The sequence below is a fragment of the Hemitrygon akajei genome, chromosome 13, assembly GCF_048418815.1.
Source record: "Hemitrygon akajei chromosome 13, sHemAka1.3, whole genome shotgun sequence".
Classification (NCBI taxonomy): domain Eukaryota; kingdom Metazoa; phylum Chordata; class Chondrichthyes; order Myliobatiformes; family Dasyatidae; genus Hemitrygon; species Hemitrygon akajei.
Genome location: NC_133136.1, coordinates 81,295,387 through 81,314,834, shown reverse-complemented (window position 1 = coordinate 81,314,834; position 19,448 = coordinate 81,295,387). Strand labels below are relative to the sequence as shown.

The window sequence follows — 19,448 nt, the reverse complement described above, 5'->3', positions numbered from 1 at the left end:
CAACAATGCAAAAATCAGTGGTAAGACAGAGGATTAAGAAATTTTTTAAAACCTGCAGGGAGCAACTAAAAGAATCATTAGGAGGGGAAAGATGAAGTATGAAAGCAAGCTAGCAAACAATATCAAAGAGGATAGTAACAGTTTTAAAAAGAGATGAGTGGATATAGGACTGGTAAAAAAAAAAGAGGCCTGAGAAATGATAACAGGGGACAAGGAGATTGCAGATGAACTAAATGGAGTATTGTCTTCAATGTGGAAGACACTGGCAATGTGCCAGATGTTGAAGGGTGCAAGGGAACAGAAGTGAGTGCAGTTACTTCTCAAAAAGCTGGAAGAACCAAGGGTACATAAGTCACCTAGACCAGATGAACTACACCCTAAGGTTCTGAAAGAGGTAGTGGTAGAGATTGTGGAGGCATTAGTAATGATCTTTTAAAAATTAATGGAAAATTGCAAATGTTATTTCACTCTAAGAAAGGAGGAAGGCAGCAGAAAGGAAATTATAGACCAGTTAGCCTGACCTCAGTGGCTGGGAAGATGTTGGGAGTCAATTGTTAAAGATGAGGTTATGGAGTACTTGGTGACACAGGACAAGATAGGACAAAGTCAGCATGGTTTTCTTAAGGGAAATCTTGCCTGATGAACCTGTTGGAATTCTTGGAGGAGATTGCAAGTAGGATAAAGGGGACGCAGTGGATGTTGTATTTTTGGACTTTCAGAAGGCCTTTGACAATGTTCCACACAGGAGGCTGCTTACCAAGTTAAGAGCCCATGGTATTACAGGAAAGTTACTGGCATGGCTAGAGTATTGGCTGATTGGTAGGAGGCAGTGAGTGGGAATAAAAGGATCCTTTTCTGGTTGGCTGTCAGTGACGAGTGGAGTTCCACATGAGTTGGGACCGCTTCTTTTTATGCTGTACATCAATGATTTAGATGATGGAATAGATGGCTTTGTTACCAAGCTTGCAGATGATACAAAGACTGGTGGAGGGGTGGATAGTGTTGAGGAAATGGGTAGGATGCAGAAGGACTTGGACAGATTAGGAGAATCGGCAAGGAAGTGGCAAATGAAATAAAATGTTGAAAACAGCATGGTCATGCATTTTGGTAAAAGGAATAAATGTGCAAACTATTTTCTAAATGGGGAGCAAATCCAAACATCTGAAATGCAAAGGGACTTGGGAGTTCTTGAACAGAACACAGTAAAGGTCAACTTGCAGGTAGAGTCGGTGGTGAGGAAGGCAAATGCAATGTTATCATTAATTTCGAGAGGTCTAGAATAAAAAAGCAGGGATGTGATGCTGAGGTTTTATAAGGCACTGATGAGGCCTCACCTTGAGTATTGTGAACAGTTCTGGGCTCCCCATTTTAGAAAAGGTGTGCTGGCATTGGACAGCATTCAGAGGAGGTTCACAAGGATGATTCTGGGAATAAAAGGGTCACCATACAACAAGCGTTTGATAGCTCTGGGTCTGTACTCGCTGGAATTTAGAAGAATGAAAGGGGATCGCATTGAAATCTTTTGAATGTTGAAAGGCCTAGACAGTAATGTGGAAAGGATGTTTCCCATGGTGGGGGAATCTAAGACAAGAGGGCACAGTATCAGGATAGAAGAGCATCCATTTAAAACAGAGATGCGGAGAAATTTCTTTAGCCAGAGGGTGGTGAATTTGTGGAATTTATTACCACAGGCAGCTATGGAGGTTAGGTCACTGGGTGTATTTAAGGCAGAGCTTGACAGGTTCTTGATTGAACATGGCATCAAAGATAATGTGGAGAAGGAAGGGGAGTGGGGCTCAAGAAGAAAAAAATGATCAACCATGATTAAATTGAGGAGCAGAATTGATGGACCAAATGGCCTAACTCTATTTCTATGTCTTATGGTCTAATATTCAACCTTTGAAAGAACAATACAGCTCAGTCCAGCAAGTAATATAGTCATTTTAAAATAGTAAAACTCCACTTAAAAGTATTCTGTTAAAGTTTATACCATTACAAACTTTATACTTGATCCTTATCAAACACTCATACAAACTAGTCAATCATGCCTTAATCTCCAAGCACATTTAATTAATTTGGGAATATATCTGCTTGGATCTTCGACAAACATTTCAGTTGTTTATTATGATGGCCTTGTTCTATGAAATATTAAAAAAGTCAAAGAATTTGTGTTACAAAAGGACATTTATTCAGCACTTTTTAAACATTTTGTACTAATTATAAAAAGATACAGGTTTTTATTTGGTGCCTTTATAAATTTCAGTTATGTCTTTTTTCAGTTAAATTGAAAGTGAGTAGAGAGAGTCATGGTAATTTTTTTGAAATTTGAATATTTGTAACCTAGATAGCACCCTGAAATTAATGACACAATTAGTCAAATCTACCTGGTGCTACTTCGTTCAGACCAGATAAACTTTCAGTTACCATGAAATATGCCATGAAAAATATGTTTTTGAGCTGTTGGAAGTTAGAAATTTATGTAATGTTTTCTCATAAAATCTTAAACAAAAACATTGTCTTTAGTGCAAAAAAAGCTAGAAACATTGCACATAAAAGAACTATGATAGATTAATGCAGTTCAGTAAGGTAAGTGAGTCTTGCACACCTTCCTTTGTGCATGTAATAAGTTATAGGAAAATTATCCATTTTTGCCTCTTACCAATTTAACTTTTTCTTCTTAAACCCCTTCAGAATTTAAGCTTCTACTTTTCATTGTTTCCAAGATTTTGCTTGTTCACTCACTCGAGTAACTTGGATCTCCAGTTTTTCTATTGTACTGTAAAATCAGTTCTTAGGATACAGCAAAAAAAAGTCCAAGAATAACGGAAATCGTGAATAACAGTAGAAAATGTTGAAAGCAGCTGGCAACCTTACCAGCATCTGAAAGGAAAGACATCAAATCAAAGACAAAACTTTAAGATAATCTCTTTTCTCTTTCAGACAATCAGTAACTCTGGATATTTCAGCAATCTTCTATTAGAAAAATTCTATGGACACATACAGGTGTTTCTTTTAAAAAAGATCCACTCAGCAATATCTTCTTTATTGCTAACTCTTGCATGTTCATCTTATAACTGAAACTTCCCCAGAAATAACTGTAAACGTCAACTGGAAATTTTGGGATCAGCTTGCCAACATTTCTTTTCTAGAATAGGATTAGATTTCTCTTTAAAAAAATCACTGCAATAGGCACATATCTACAATGAAATTCTGCAAATACAAGAAAATCTTGTTAAAAACATTTTAAAAAGCCAAAATAAAAGTTATCTGGCTGTATGTTCACATTATTGTATGAAGGTATAATTGCATTATAAGTGGCAAGAAATATTGCACAGAAGTCTATACAGCTGTAAAGAAAGCTGTCTTTGAAAGCATTTATCTGCCAGGTCTCCATAGAAACCAACTAAAAGATTTTCTTCCTTTGCCACAGGAAATTGATACACAAACCAAAACGTTATATTCCAAGCCAAATTATCTCCAGAGATGGAAACAAGGTAAAATATATTTTGGTTTGAATCATTAATAAATTATAAAGATTTTAATAAATATTCCTGATCAGTGCCTCATTTGGCAGCTTTTGAACCTTTATATACTCTCAAGCTCAACAATGTTCCATTGGTGAAATAGCAAAGGCTTAAATTGAAAGCTGCACTTCTAAGGATTGGTGCAATAATCAATCAATTCGATTTCCACAAATTGTAAACCTGTCTATTTCAAGTAGATCTGCTTTTGAAGAAGATTGTTTGCCATCAGATTTTTCCTGTGGTATTCCTTTGTCCTCTATATTGGGGGTTGTAAGAAACTGGTCAGTACTGTTACTTGAGACCAGAGCCGATACACTTTCTGATAGAGATACAGGTTGGCTAACGATGAAGTCTGATTGAATTTCTTCTCCCGGAACACCTGTCAGAATGAAATTACAGGTTGCTCAAATGCATATCATTACAATTTAAATCTTTATCTTTTAATCAGAATCATTCCTCCATAGTAAAATGATTGAACCATTTTGGATTTTCTACCCAAAATACCAAAAAATTATACAAAATAGGTAAAATATTATCTGCAATTTATGCATATGATTTGTTACACTAAATTAAATTTTTTTAAGACTTCAGTCCTTTTGTTCCAAGACACGATGATCAACCAACAGTTATTACCAGCCATAATACTTTATATTTTCCTGAAGAACTACAGTAAACCAACATAGGGCAATCAAAATTAATTAATCTGGGTTTCTTGGACAGATTGACATCTTGTTCATATTAACTACTTTGCTTGTGGATAAAGTGGGTAATATATGAAGATAAACTGTTGGAGCAGCAATTTGTCAAAGATAACTGACTCATCATTTAGCCCCTCTCTGAACAGACAGTAGCACCTGGACCAACAGTTTTATTTTTAAACTGTCAAAATCACAATTTTCTCTTGCTCTCCAGAAAGCTTGACTCAATTATAAAAGATGAAAATAAAACAAATGAAATTAGTTCTTACTGCCTGTTGGAGTAGTGATGGGACATTTTTATATGAAAAACCAGATGAAACAGGGATAATAATGGGTAACATAAAATGAAATTAAATATGGCAAACATGAACAAATCTGCAGATGCTGGAAATCCAAGCACAAAATGCTGGAGGAGCTCAGCAGGCCAGGTAGCATCTATGGAAAACAGTACATCGACATTTTAGGCTGAGGTTCTTCAGCAGGACTGGGGAAAAATAAGATGAGCAGTAGAGTTAAAAGGTGGGGGGAGGGAGGGAGAAACACAAGGTAATAGGTGAAACTGGGAAGGGGAGGGTGAAGTAAAGAGCTGGGAAGTTGATTGGTGAAAGAGATACAGGGCTGGAGAAGGGAGAATCTGATAGGAGAGAACAGAAGGCCATGGAAGAAGGAAAAGTGAGGAGCACTAGAGGGTGATAATGGAGATAAGGTGAGAGAGGGAAAAGGGGATGGGGAATAGTGAAGGAGAGTGGAGGAGGAGCATTACCGTAAGTTTGAGAAACTGATGTTCATGCTATTAAGCTGGAGGCTACCCAGATGGAATACAAGGTGTTGTTCTTCTAACTTGAGTGTGGCCTCACCATGACAGTGGAGAAGGCCATGGATAGACATATTGGAATGGGAAGTGGAATTAAAGATGGCAGTTGGATTGCACAATAAACTGCTCTGAAAGGTCTGATAAGTATCTTGACCCAAAACCTCAACTGTTTATTCCCCACCACAGATACAACCCGACGTGCTGTGTTCCTCACATTTACGAGTGACAATAAAACATGTACAGTAATCCAACAGGGCTGCATCCTTTGGGAATCGATCACTGAGGGACCCCCTGTTACCACAAGAGCACCACAGTGTAGTGAGGGCCAGAGGGACACTGGGAGTATAAGGGAAGTACTGGAAGATACAGATGAAAAGATTATTCTAGTACCAAGCTACAGACAACTTCACTGCTACACTACTTCCTAGTTTTTGCAAGGACAGTACGAATCGCCTATTCCAAAATTTACTCCAAAGGCAAGTTACTGATAGTGATAGAAAGGTGGAGAAAGAAAAGGGCCTTGATAGAATTGTTAGGAGCAGGATATTCAGCAATCAATACTTAGCAGAAATAAATACGCAAATCAGTTCCCTCTGGCCGAAGCTGAAGGGGAGATAAAACAAAATTATGGTGACTTGGGACAAGCTAGTAGAAAAGGGAAGAAAGGGGCAGAAGTGGAGTTGGAAACTCTCCAGTCATTGCAGCCATTAAAGGATATATCTAACAATGTTATTGATAGAGTGAACAATGACACCCGACACAGTGATAAAAATGAAGTCTCTACAACATAACCTGCCTGGCTTTTGTCTGTAATCAGGAAAGACAGTTAGAAGGCCACGGAGTCTCAGATTGGATATCAGAATACCAGCTGAAAGAATGGGAGAATGAAGGTGTCCCTCTGTGCCACATTTGATCTCCCTTTAACTAATCATGTCTTGGGAGGCTGTGAAAGTCAGAGGAGTCCATTGTATGTTTGCTGCAGTCCTCCACATTCCCCGACACTGTGACAATCACACTCTCTTATGGGAGTGCATGATGTCCGAAAATACCATGAAGGAATTTGGATATCTGTAAGCAATTTGCCGGCCTATGCAATTGAGTTTCCCGAGTCCAGAGTTTTGGTAGGAGCTAATTAAAAAAGTAAATAAACAAACAAACAGGATGATGTTTTAAGAATTCTCCTAGATACAACGAAGCCCACTTCAAAAAGATTTTCAAATACAAATATAAAGCTGACTGTGAAGGTAAGTTTAGGTATGCTGCCCTAGAAAAGATGAAAAATATCTCCTGCCCACAAGCGGACAGCACTGATTCAAGAAGTCCACCAAGGACTTGGACAAAATCCACTCAGACAAAATTAGCCATGTTACACTGGTGGCCGTGTACGTTAAGTGACTGTAAACGATCTGTAAAGAATAAAGGAGCAGTTGCAAGACTACCTCCTATAAGACAAACAAAACTAAATGCACAGATTCAAGTATGGAAATTGATTATATTGATCTATTTCTAGCATCCCAAGGCAACCCACCTTATCATGAATGCGTTTTACTTACTATTTGGGTATAAGGTATAAGTATATATTGCAGTGCAACAATTAGGACCACCAAGCCTACCGATACTATTATTCATGCTCTACTTAGTGCTACAAGAATAGTTTGTATACTTGGTTGATAAAACCCCATGGTTTGACTGAGCAGCCTTTGCTCAGTTAAAGTTTTCTGAGAAAACACATAAGTTCTGTTAGATCCAATCTTTAACAAAGTAAAGGGAATAGACATGAACAATTATATACAGAATTCAGGATCTCGAAAATAGTTAGAAACTTATTCAAATGATATGGTTGGTATTAGAATGTTAAGTTACAGAGGTTAGTTCACAAATAGAGAAAGCTAGTAGACAGTGTGTGAGGGTGAATAAGCAGGTGACAGAGAAGGGGAGCGCTCAGACAGAAGATGTACGGGAGAAGGAAGAAAAAAATAACAAAGTTGATCGCATCGTTAGGGATAAACAGAGAGGAAGAGGTGGAAAGTTTCTTAAATGCATCTATTTTAATGCTGGGAGCATTGTAAGAAAGGTGGATAAGCTTAGAGCATGGATTGATACCTGGAAATATGATGTTGTAGCTATTAGTGAAACATGGTTGCAGGAGGGGTGTGACTGGCAACTAAATATTCCTGGATTTCGTTGCTTCAGGTGTGATAGAATCAGAGAGGCAAGAGGAGGAGGTGTTGCATTGCTTGTCTGAGAAAATATTACAGCGGTGCTTTGGCAGGATAGATTAGAGAGCTCATCTAGGGAGGCTATTTGGGTGGAATTGAGGAATGGGAAAGGTGTAGTAACACTTATAGGGGTGTATTATAGACCACCTAATGGGGAGCGAGAATTGGAGGAGCAAATTTGTAAGGAGATAGCAGACATTTGTAGTAAGCACAAGGTTGTGATTGTGGGAGATTTTAATTTTCCACACATAGACTGGGAAGCCCATTCTGTAAAAGGGCTGGATGGTTTAGAGTTTGTAAAAGGTGTTCAGGATAGTTTTTGGCAGCAATACATAGAGGTACCAACTAGAGAAGGGGCAGTGTTGGATCTCCTGTTAGGGAATGAGATAGGTCAGGTGACAGATGTTTGTGTTGGGGAGCACTTCAGGTCCAGTGATCACAATACCATTAGTTTCAATATAATTATGGAGAAGGATAGGACGGGACCCAGGGTTGAGATTTTTGATTGGATAAAGGCTAACTTTGAGGAGATGCGAAAGGATTTAGAAAGAGTGGATTGGGACAATTTGTTTGATGGGAAGGATGTAATAGAGAAATGGAAGTCATTTAAAGGTGAAATTTTGAGGGTACAGAATCTTTATGTTCCCGTTAGGTTGAAAGGAAAGGTTAAAAGTTTGAGAGAGCCATGGTTTTCAAGGGATATTGGAAACTTGGTTCGGAAAAAGAGGGAGATCTATAATAAATATAGGCAGCATGGAGTAAATGAGGTGCTCGAGGAATATAAAGAATGTAAGAAGAACCTTAAAAAAGAAATTAGAAAAGCTAAAAGAAGATACGAGGTTGCTTTGGCAAGTAAGGTGAAAATAAATCCGAAAGGTTTCTACAGTTATATTAATAGCAAACGGATAGTGAGGGATACAATTGGTCCCTTAGAGAATCAGAGTAGACAGCTATGTGTGGAGCCGAAAGAGATGGGGGAGATTTTGAACAATTTCTTTTCTTCGGTATTCACTAAGGAGAAGGATATTGAATTGTGTAAGGTAAGGGAAACAAGTAGGGAAGTTATGGAAACTATGACAATTAAAGAGGAGGAAGTACTGGCACTTTTAAGGAATATAAAAGAGGATAAATCTCTGGGTCCTGACAGGATATTCCCTAGGACCTTGTGGGAAGTTGGTGTAGAAATAGCAGGAGCTCTGACAGAAATATTTCAAACGTCATTAGAAACGGGGATGGTGCCGGAGGATTGGCGTATTGCTCATGTGGTTCCATTGTTTAAAAAGGGTTCTAAGAGTAAACCTAGCAATTAAAGGCCTGTCAGTTTGATGTTAGTGGTGGGTAAATTAATGGAAAGTATTCTTAGAGATGGTATATATAATTATCTGGATAGACGGGGTCTGATTAGGAATAGTCAGCATAGATTTGCGCGTGGAAGGTCATGTTTGACAAATATTATTGAATTTTTTGAAGAAGTTATGAGGAAAGTTGACGAGGGTAAAGCAGTGAATGTTGTCTATATGGATTTCAGTAAGGCCTTTGACAAGGTTCAGCACGGAAGGATAGTTAGGAAGGTTCAATCGTTAGGTATTAATATTGAAGTAGTAAAATGGATTCAACAGTGGCTGGATGGGAGATGCCAGAGAGTAGTGGTGGATAAATGTTTGTCAGTTGGAGGCCGGTGACTAGCGGTGTGCCTCAGGGATCTGTATTGGGTCCAATGTTGTTTGTCATTTACATTAATGATCTGGATGATGGGGTGCTAAATTGGATTAGTAAGCATGCAGATGATACTAAGGTAGGTAGCATTGTGGATAATGAAGTAGGTTTTCAAAGTTTGCAGAGAGATTTAGGCCAGTTAGAAGAGCGGGCTGAACAATGGCAGATGGAGTTTAATGCTGATAAGTGTGAGGTGCTACATTTTGGTAGGAATAATTCAAATAGGACATACATTGTAAATGGTAGGGCATTGAAGAATGCAGTAGAACAGAGTGATCTAGGAATAATGGTGCATAGTTCCCTGAAGATGGAATCTCATGTGGATAGGGTGGTGAAGAAAGCTTTTGGTATGCTGGCTTTTATAAATCAGAGCATTGAGTGTAGGAGTTGGGATGTAATGTTAAAATTGTACAAGGCATTGGTATTGTGTATTGAGTATTGTGTACAGTTCTGGTCACCGAATTATAGGAAAGATATGAACAAAATAGAGAGAGTATAGAGAAGATTTACTAGAATGATACCTGGGTTTCAGCACCTAAGTAACAGGGAAAGGCTGAACAAGTTAGGTCTTTATTCTTTGGAGCGTAGAAGGTTGAAGGGGGACTTGATAGAGGTATTTAAAATAATGAGGGGGATAGACTGAGTTGACGTGGATAGGCTTTTTCCATTGAGAGTAGGGGAGATTCAAACAAGAGGACATGATTTGAGAGTTAGGGGGCAAAAGTTTAAGGGTAACACGAGGGGGATTTCTTTACTCAGAGAGTGGTAGCTGTGTGGAATAAGCTTCCAGTAGAAGTGGTAGAAGTAGGTTCGGTATTGTCATTTAAAGTAAAATCGGATAGGTATATGGACAGGAAAGGAATGGAGGGTTATGGGCTGAGTGCGGGCCAGTGAGACTAGGTGAGTGTAAGCGTTGGCATGGACTAGAAGGGCCGAGATGGCCTGTTTCCGTGCTGTAATTGTTACATGGTTATACCAATGGGTGTTCACTTTAAAGATGGACTAATACAGACATTACTTTGAGATTTCAGAAAAGTGTGCAGCTGAGATTAAGGAAGAGAAAATCACAGAGGTAATGCCTACAATGGGAAGTACCCAAATAGAGCTTTTGAACAGCAAATCAAAGAGAGTAAAGAGAACCTTTCCCAGCACTAGTAACCGACTGAAATGATTGGAGTAGTGATCATCTGATCCCAAGAGAAGTCCTGATCTCAAAGCTGATATTAGTAGGAAGATGCTGGGTTAGAAATCTTCCATAAGTGGGGGTGGGGGTGTGCGTGATGGATCTTCACTTTCCTGGGCAGAAGATCCCATGCTTGCTAAGCTTGCTTTCTAAATAGCAGCTTCCAGCTGAAAGGTCACAAACAGTTGTAAGTAAACTTTTAATTATATTGTTTTGCTCAACTTCTGATCATAAATGGAAGTTGGTCTTTAGTTCTTAAAATACAAATGGAAAGCAGTTTGAAGTTTAAAACATTTTTACAGAACACCTTTGTATAACAACTTAATGTCAAATATTGATTTTAAGGACTGTAGATATTTAAGTCAGCTAATTGTTTCGGGATCAGAGTGTTGAAAATTTTAAATGATATACGTAAAATCCAAGATTCCCCAAGTAAAGGAAAGTTGCTTTTTTACTTCAATACTTTGTGCCATAATGTATCAAAGATAGATTACTACAGGAAACCTTCATTATATTACTTTTATTATTTACTGTTTCAATCAGGGGATTCTAAATAATTGAACTTACTATTCAAGAGATTGAATTCAAAAACTACCTTAACTTACAATTTTGTAAACATGCTGATCTTGCAAACAATTGCACTATTTGAACCTTTAGTTCATTTAAATTAAACAAAAATGTCCCAGTATAAAATGTTTTAAATAGAATGCATGTAGAAATTAATTACCTTGAGGTGATTTAACTTTGTTAACAGATTTTTTGACAGGTTTCCCAGGGTTGGTGACTACTGGTGATTGAAACAACTTCTCCTCCATCTTGGCCTCTTTTACATATTGGCAAGATTTCCCCAGCAACACAATGCTGTTCAGAACTTTAAGTGCAATTAGCCTTGAAAGGAGAAAAACAAAGACAAGGCTTACAATAGTAAAGGAAATCTGCAACAGGAAGTAATTGGCAATGGCCAAATAGTCCAAGATTTCCCAGAAATATGTCCACCGAGCTAAATATTATACCTTGAAGAAATGAGCTGTTACTACATATTACTAATCTGCATAATTCCCGCCATCAGTCACACACTTGTTCTGAATTACAGTATAGCTTCGTTTCAAGTTGCTATCAATCTATCAAGTTGTTCCCAGAAAGGATTCCATGCCTCTTTGAAAATAGTTAGTTGGAAAAAATATCACTTATCAATGGCCAGTCATACTTGTCAAATTATATTCTTAGAATAGAATTAGTTACTCCAACTCCCTTTGAAATGTGCTAGCACTATGCCATTTAAATATGCATTATAAGATGTACATTTCCATTCAAATGTTACACTGGAGCTACCAATATTGACCTGTTATTGACTCACCACTTCGAACTGAAGATTTGTCAGTAATTTTAAATTAATACAAGTACAGCTGTAAACTTAATTCCTGTACTTTGTGAAAAGGACTGGCACACAACATCTCAACAAAGCAATACACTGAAAATTCTCTTCTAAAATAATCCCTTTATAAGAAAAAAATGCATTGCCGTTAGTAAGACAGGAACAGGATTGAATTCAAAGATCGCCAAAGTCATTGTCAATGTGATTGGTTTAAGTAAAGTAGTTGACAGGTGAAAGGGGCTAGAGCAGGAATTCTGGACCATGGGAAATGTGGTGAACTATTGGGAAGAGCAGATAAAGGGAAAGTAAATGCATAGGTGGAGGAGATGCATGGCTAGGTTACAGATTACAAAAGCAGCAACAAGTCATGGAAGGATCAAAAATGTAAGAAATTTAAATTTATAACATTGAAAGGTGACCATGAAGGTCAATGAGGATAGAGATGACATCTGTGGTAGGGAAAACTTCAGAATGTAATTCTTTCAGATGCAATTGAACAGATTTCCACAATACTCCTGACTTGTGCCTTGTAGACTGTGTATGGACTTGAATTGAGCGGGTGACCTGCCATTGATCACTCCAGTTTCGGCTTGTGCTTGTTGCTTTATTGTTTCTCTTGGCTGTTCAGTTAAAAGTTTCAATAGTATTACTAGGAGAATGATGGTAAGGAATGAGATTATGACTGTCTTGATATCAAGAGGCTGTTGTTAAATTTTCTCTAGTTTGACTTTTATTACTGCCCAGTACTTGATTAATACAAATGTTATTTGTCATTTATCAGCCAAAATTGAAATATACTCAATTGTCTGTATTATCATATTTGAGCACTCATTATCTGATGATTTGCAAGTGGTACTGACCATAATGTAATAATCATAATCCATTTTCAAAATTGATCACCTGATGAATTAGCTAATAGACTCAGCTCTGCTCAAAGGAATGTTTGGCTGATGTAACTGGCCTTCAGTGACCACAGATGATTTCATACAACTCTAGTTTTGCCTGATTCCAAAAGACTTCCCACTTTCTGTAGAATACATTGATCTCAAGAGAAGTGACTCTAACCTCACCTGTGGAATTCAACTCTTTTGTCCATGTTTTGACTTCAAGAGCCAAACTACATGGAATTCTCCGGAAAGAGGAGCAAGCAACCTTTCATATCCCTTCCCAGAGAAAAACAAGCAAACAGTTTTGCTATGATTGCAAGCTTCCCTACAGTAAAAGCACATCACTTGTATCTCAACTCTGCTTAAATCTAGAACCAAAAGACATTTCACATCCTCACTAACTAGATGGTGTTTGATCTCAGGCAACAAATCATACTGTTCATTGTCTAAATGTCCTGGGACTAGCCATGAGGCCTTTATAATGTGACAGTCTGCTGTGTCATTTGCATTTGTGACTGTAACAACAAAGGTGATCCATTGTTAGCATGGCTAATTGATACAAATATTTAAACTTGATTTGTGGTGTCACACTAAGATTTACACTAGTGTCAACAAACATTTACTGTATTCATTAATAGATGATTGTTTAGACAGTTATATATCAAATTTGTCAATGACAGCAGTATAAACTGTGGGAATGGAAACACCAAATTACAGTGATATTAACAGACTAAACAGAAGTACTAAACTGCAGTACATTGAACTACTCTGCTACACATTGTTTGGAATTCCTAATTCTGGTTTGCCAAGTGCTAACTCCTATGATTTGAGGTCCTGGTTCCCATGTTCCCTCTGACACACCAATGTGCAAGTTCCCATACTCCTTCTGACACACTGGGGCCCCAAACTGTACACTCCCTCTCATTCACTGCTGACTTGGTTCTCACACTCTTGAATCTCATCTGATTTGGCTTCCCACACTCCCTTAAAATACACCAAGGACTTTCCAGACTTCCTTTAAACTTCACTGGAAAATGCCTATTCTATTGTGATACATTTTTAAGATAGTGAATTAAATGTTTTAACATCCAGTAGTCTGGAAAAACTGCTAATCTAGAAGCAGCGCAAATCCAAAAGAACAGAAGAAAATAGAAGTAGGAGTAGGCACTTCCTGCAAGCTATGGCTGATCTGCTCCCAGATTTCACCTCCACATCTATGCCAGTTCCCTGAAGAGCTCAATTCCGTAATCTTTCAAAGATTTATTAACTACTTTAAGAATGCCAAATGGCCCAGCCTCCACCCCTTCCCAAGAAAATATCATAGATAGGCATCTAAAAGCCTAAGGGGATATTAAGTTCTTATGCAGAGGTCTAAAACGTAAGTTGAAATGCTTTCGCCTAAAAACTGGAATACCATAAGTAATTCTGCAAACAGCAACTAAGGAGGAATTGCAAGCTTCAGAGGGCGTGCAGAGTGAATCTATTGAGTCTTGGCTTAATAACAGGCCTTTTAGCCAATTGGCACCAACAACCTCTCAGTTTCACAAATCCTACACTCTCATCAACTTTCATACCCCAAAGACTCTACTAATCACCCATGCACAGTTTAATCAATTACCCAAATAATCTGAACATTCTTGGAATATAGGAGAACACCTGAGCATGCAAAGGAAACCCATTCAGCAATAGGGAAAACCCAGGTCTCTGGCACTGTAAGGAAGCAGCTCTATTAGCTGTGCCATTCTACCAGGTTAGATGTTGTTTGTATGGAACTGAAGTGTACATTGGTAATAAATCATTTTATTATTGTTAGGTCAAAAGGTGCACCAATTGAGGTCCATACTGAGTTGGGTTTGGGCCCCTTCATGCTCCTTGACAGTAAAAAAAAAGGCTTTCATACATGCTTTTCAATCCAACAAGCATTTTATCGTGCATGCCTTTCAGCATTCCTTTACATGCACTCTTTCAATGTTTTCTTGATGAAACAGAACAAGATACAGCTTTGTGCTCCAGTGATCTATTCATGCCATAACCATGGGTATATGTCAAGTATATGGTATTGTGGCGACCCAATTACTAGCACACTCGAACCGGCTGACAATTAGCCAGCGTGCAAGCACAAAGGCTAGGTCCGCAACAAAGGGAGAAAGTCTGAGGGGGTTTCAGTACGTGCCAGTTGAGGCATCCGGTGGGGGAGAGAGGCTTTAAAGCAAGGCTGTGAAGTTGGAATAAACTTTATCTTTGACTGCAGTTTACCGACTCCGTGTCGTTATTTTAGCGCTGCGTGTAGCACACCGCTACAATTGAGGACCCTACTCTGTGACGTCGCCACCAGCCAGCCCCGTCCCGTCGTCCCGCCACCTTGGCGACGACGTGTTCTCGACTCTATTCATAACTTGGCGCACCCTTCCATCCGCACTACCGTCCGGATGGTCTCCAGCAGGTTTGTTTGGCACGGACTCCGCAAGCAGGTCCGTGAATGGGCCAGAACGTGCATGCACTGCCAGACGGCCAAGGTGCAGTGACACACCAAGGCCCCGCCGCAGCAGTTCCACCCCACCCACCGGTGTTTCGACCACATTCATGTGGATATCGTGGGCCCCCTGCCAATGTCGCACGGAGCGCGGCACCTCCTGACTATCGTGGACTGGTTCACAAGATGGCCAGAGGCGGCCCTGCTCACCGACACCACCTCTGAATCTTGCGCCCGGGCACTGATCGCCACCTGGGTGTCCCGCTTTGGTGTACCGGCCCACATTACCTCCGACAGAGGCGCCCAGTTCACCTCCAGCCTGTGGTCAGCTATGGCCAGCCTGTTGGGGACTCTGCTGCACCACACTACTGCCTACCACCCACAGTCGAACGGACTGGTGGAGCATTTCCACTGTCACCTGAAGTCGGCTCTCATGGCCCGCCTGCAAGGAGCTAACTGGGCGGACGAGCTTCCCTGGGTCCTACTCGGCATCCGCACGGCGCCCAAAGACGATCTGCACGCCTCGTCGGCCGAGTTGGTGTACGGCGCACCCCTGGTCGTTCCCAGGGAGTTCATACCAGCCCCAAGGGGGCGAGAGGAAGAACCCGCAGCAGTCCTGGGCAGACTACGCGAGAGGCTCGGTGCCCTGGCCCCCATACCCACTTCACAGCATGGGCAGCACCCGACCTGCGTACCCAAAGACCTGCAGAACTGTAAGTTTGTGTTTGTACGACGGGGCGGGCATCGGCCACCGCTGCAACGGCCCTACAAGGGGCCGTTTACGGTGATCAGAAACAACAGGTCCACGTTCGTGCTGGACGTTGGGGGGAGAGAGGAGGTTTTCACGGTGGGCCGACTCAAACCGGCCCATGTGGACTTGGCGCAACCGGTCGAGTTTCCGGCACCGCGGTGCAGAGGCCGACCTCCCAAACAGGGTCCGGCCCAGACTGTGGACATTGGGGGGTGTATTGCCGGTTCTGGGGGGGGGGTTATGTGGCAACCCAATTACTAGCACACTCGAACCGGCTGACAATTAGCCAGCGTGCAGGCACAAAGGCTAGGTCCGCAACAAAGGGAGAAAGCCTGAGGGGGTTTCAGTATGTGCCAGTCGAGGCATCTGGCGGGGGAGAGAGGCTTTAAAGCAAGGCTGTGAAGTTGGAATAAACTTTATCTTTGACTGCAGTTTACCGACTCCGTGTCGTTATTTTAGCGCTGCGTGTAGCACACCGCTACAGTATCTTATTACATCCCTACTCCTCTATTTCATACATCTTAAAATCTGCCAGTACAAAAAAAATCACAAATTGGTGTGATCATTTCTTATACTATCAATAAATCATAAAGGAGTTGAGAGCTGGAATTTGTGAAATAGAATGTTGTATAAAGATATCACTTTCTTTGATATTTCTGCCCCTGAATTAGAAGCCATTAAATATTACAGGTTAACTTGAACTGTAAGTACCTGGTATGTGTAGTCAATCATAAATGTGGAGAGCTAATTGGACGCTGCATTCTTACAAATGAATAAGCATAAAAGCTATCTTGATTCCACTCAATATGAGCAGTTTAATCGTATTATAATCCTTACTGAATTTTATTGGCCATTTTTTGGATACATTCAAGGGGGATTAATCAAATGATATATTATATAATAAGGAATGTGTTGATACTGCATAAATGATTGATCTCTAACCAGCTGTCAAGCAGCAGAAGTGGGCTAGAAAATGCTCCCAATCTGGCCTTTAATCTGAATTAAGAACAGGTCCATGCCACAATGGTAGACCTCTCGACAATTGTCCACAGCCATCATACATTCTTTGCTAGTGCCTGACACTCAGACAATCTGGGACGATTGACAGCCCTAGGGGAAAGGGTGATGAGATATCATAACATGGCTCTTTAATTGCTTCACTAAAAACCATTTTATGTTTTCTTTTTAAAACATCCCACAATGTAGTGCAAGTTCTTGCTTTTCAGTGGACTCTATATAGACTCCAAAGCCAGAGTGCATTTATAGATTTACCAAATGCAAGTTGTCATTAAGCTGAGGAATTTTGTTCCAAACTTGCTTGCATTCACTGAGCTAACCACTGGCAGTAAGATATAGAATTGTTGGCATTTAAAAGCCATAGTTGATCCAATAAATATAGTATGAAAAGCAATGAATCATTTTCATCAGAAATTAAATCCTTAAAAAGTAGATATCCAGTTAGAATATGAAGGTATGCTGCATTATATATTTCAAAATACTCAGATGCTTTTAAAAATATGAAAATATTTCCACCTCACCATAAATTCTTAGTTCCTCTTAAAATAAAATTAACATTTTACCTCAGCATAGATTTCTTACCCAAGGTAAAACACCAATACGCTAACGATAGCCAAGGCTCCTTGAATTTTTGTGGAACTTGTAACAACTCTGGATAGCTACACAAGACAAAGAAAAAACGGTGTAAACAAAGGTTCAAAGAAATCATCAAACAACGTAAATTTCAAATTCACATGAATACAATTATTAATTTATCTATTTAACAAATCACAAATATCTTGCTAAATTTTATCTCTGACATTAGTTAGCCATTAAAGACTAAAAGCCTATAAGACATTGGAACAGAATTAGGCCATTCAGTCCATTGCGTCTTCTCTGCCATTGCAAAAAGGCTGATTTACTTTCCATCTTAACCCCATTCTCCTGTCTTCTCCACTTTATCCATAATATCCTTACTAAACAGGAACCTATCAACTTCTAATTTAAATATACCCAATGACTTGGCCTCTGTATGAATAAATTCTAGAGATTCACCAAACTCTGGCTAAATAATTTCCTCCTCATCTCATTTCTAAAGCAACTTCCTTGTATTCTGAGGCTGTGATATCTGATCCTAGACTCCCCACTTTTAGAAGACACTGAATGTCTAAGCATTTCAGTGTCTAATGTCTGGTAGATTTCAATGAGATTTCCCCCCCCGCACACTTTATTCTTCTAAACTCTAGCAAGAACAGGCCCAGAGCAATCAATCTCTTCTCATACGTTAACCCTTTCATTCCTGGGATCATTCTCATAAAACTCCTCTGGACCCTTTAAAAATGTCAGCGCATCTTTTCTTTGATTATGGGACCCACAACTCGGGGAGGCGGAACTAAGTTAAGATGGTGCTAAACGGCGACTCCTTTGCTTACATCTTTAGAAACAGCTCTATTTTCATCTTTAATATCTTTATTTTTCCTTCTCAGAGTTCTTTTGAAGACTTTGGTTCTTTGTGGGAATGGGACCTGTTCTTGGGGTTTCAGGACTGGCCATTGTTCAGCATGCTAAGGGTGCAGCCTGAGAGTCCAGCTTGGATTTGGAAACCTAAGATTTCGGGGCTCTGGAGACAGGTGGATCGAGGGTCGGTGTCACGGCAGAGACCTGTGTGTCATCGGGGGAGTCGGTAAACCTACTGCTGTGGGCCCGAAGACCAGGATCTTTATGAACCTCAGGCACAGAGCTTAAGAAAAGCAACATAACGGACTTTTAACATCATAAGCCAGCGAGTTGCTTGTAATGTCACCCTGCTCGCTGGGAAAATGGAGACACCTCCTTCTCCCTTATTAGGGAGAGAGAGAACACATGGAATGTCAAATGACGGATGAAACACAAAGTTTTTGGGGCAACTGCAAGTCTGTGTCTTTGGTATTGCTTTGCTCACGCTTGAGTGCTCGGTGGTGGTGTCGAAGCTTGCTTTTTTTTGCTGGTGGGGGAGGGGGGTTTGTTGCTCGCTGCCGCTTACATGCGGGAGGAGGGGAGCTGGGGGGGGGACTTTGGGGTTCTTACGTTTAACTGTCGTTCATTCTTAAGGGCACTTCTCTGTTTCCATGGATGCTTGTGAAGAAAAAGCATTTCAGGATGTATATTGTATACATTTCTCTGACATTAAATTGGACCTTTGAACTACTCACAATACTCCATATGTGGTTCAGACAAATGCCTTAAAAGCTTCAGCATTACATCCTTGCTTTTATATTCTAGTCCTCTTAAAATTAATGTATAACAGTGCATTGCACACTGTTTAGTCATGGTAAAGTTACCATGGTACTTTTTAATTACACTCCAAGAGTAAGAATAAAAGATTGTATAGAAAAAATCATTTTAAATATTCTAGGAATATCATGTTGATATAGTATTTGATTTAAAACAAGCTGCAAGAAATAGAAGACAACAAAAGACAAACAAATAAGAAATGACTGATTTAACATTTTAAAGTTCCCAAAGTAAAGTATATAAACCATCTTTTACTCTCATATTTCGGGTTTTACGATATATAGACTCAATGTCAACATTCACCCTGTATGCAAACACAGTGTTCCACAGCAATTGAATTCACATCTGTTCATTTCCCAAGCCTGGAATGATCAACTGAACAGAATACTTAGATACTCTAAATTAGCTTGATGGAATCTACATATTTTCAGGAACAAGTAACAAGAAATAACAATATTATTCATCTGCGTGTATCTTTAAAGAGTAGTGCTTCTCCCATTTTTATGATCTTTATTCCATTTTTCACACAAAGTACCTT

At 39.7% G+C, this 19,448-nt stretch overlaps 1 protein-coding gene across 3 annotated transcripts in view; it reads right to left on the bottom strand.

Moving 5' to 3' along the window:
- Nucleotides 1–2,165: 2,165 nt before the first annotated feature.
- Nucleotides 2,166–19,448, bottom strand: part of LOC140738002 (transmembrane anterior posterior transformation protein 1-like) — a 106,692-nt gene continuing 89,409 nt past the window's right edge. For all 3 annotated transcript variants that reach the window (XM_073064949.1, XM_073064950.1, XM_073064951.1), the window contains 3 exons: nt 17,240–17,316; nt 10,882–11,042; nt 2,166–3,903 (listed from right to left, as the gene is read on the bottom strand). In XM_073064949.1, coding sequence (XP_072921050.1) covers nt 3,674–3,903; nt 10,882–11,042; nt 17,240–17,316 — 468 coding nt within the window. In that variant the 3' untranslated portion in view covers nt 2,166–3,673. The remainder of the gene's footprint in view (nt 3,904–10,881; nt 11,043–17,239; nt 17,317–19,448) is intronic.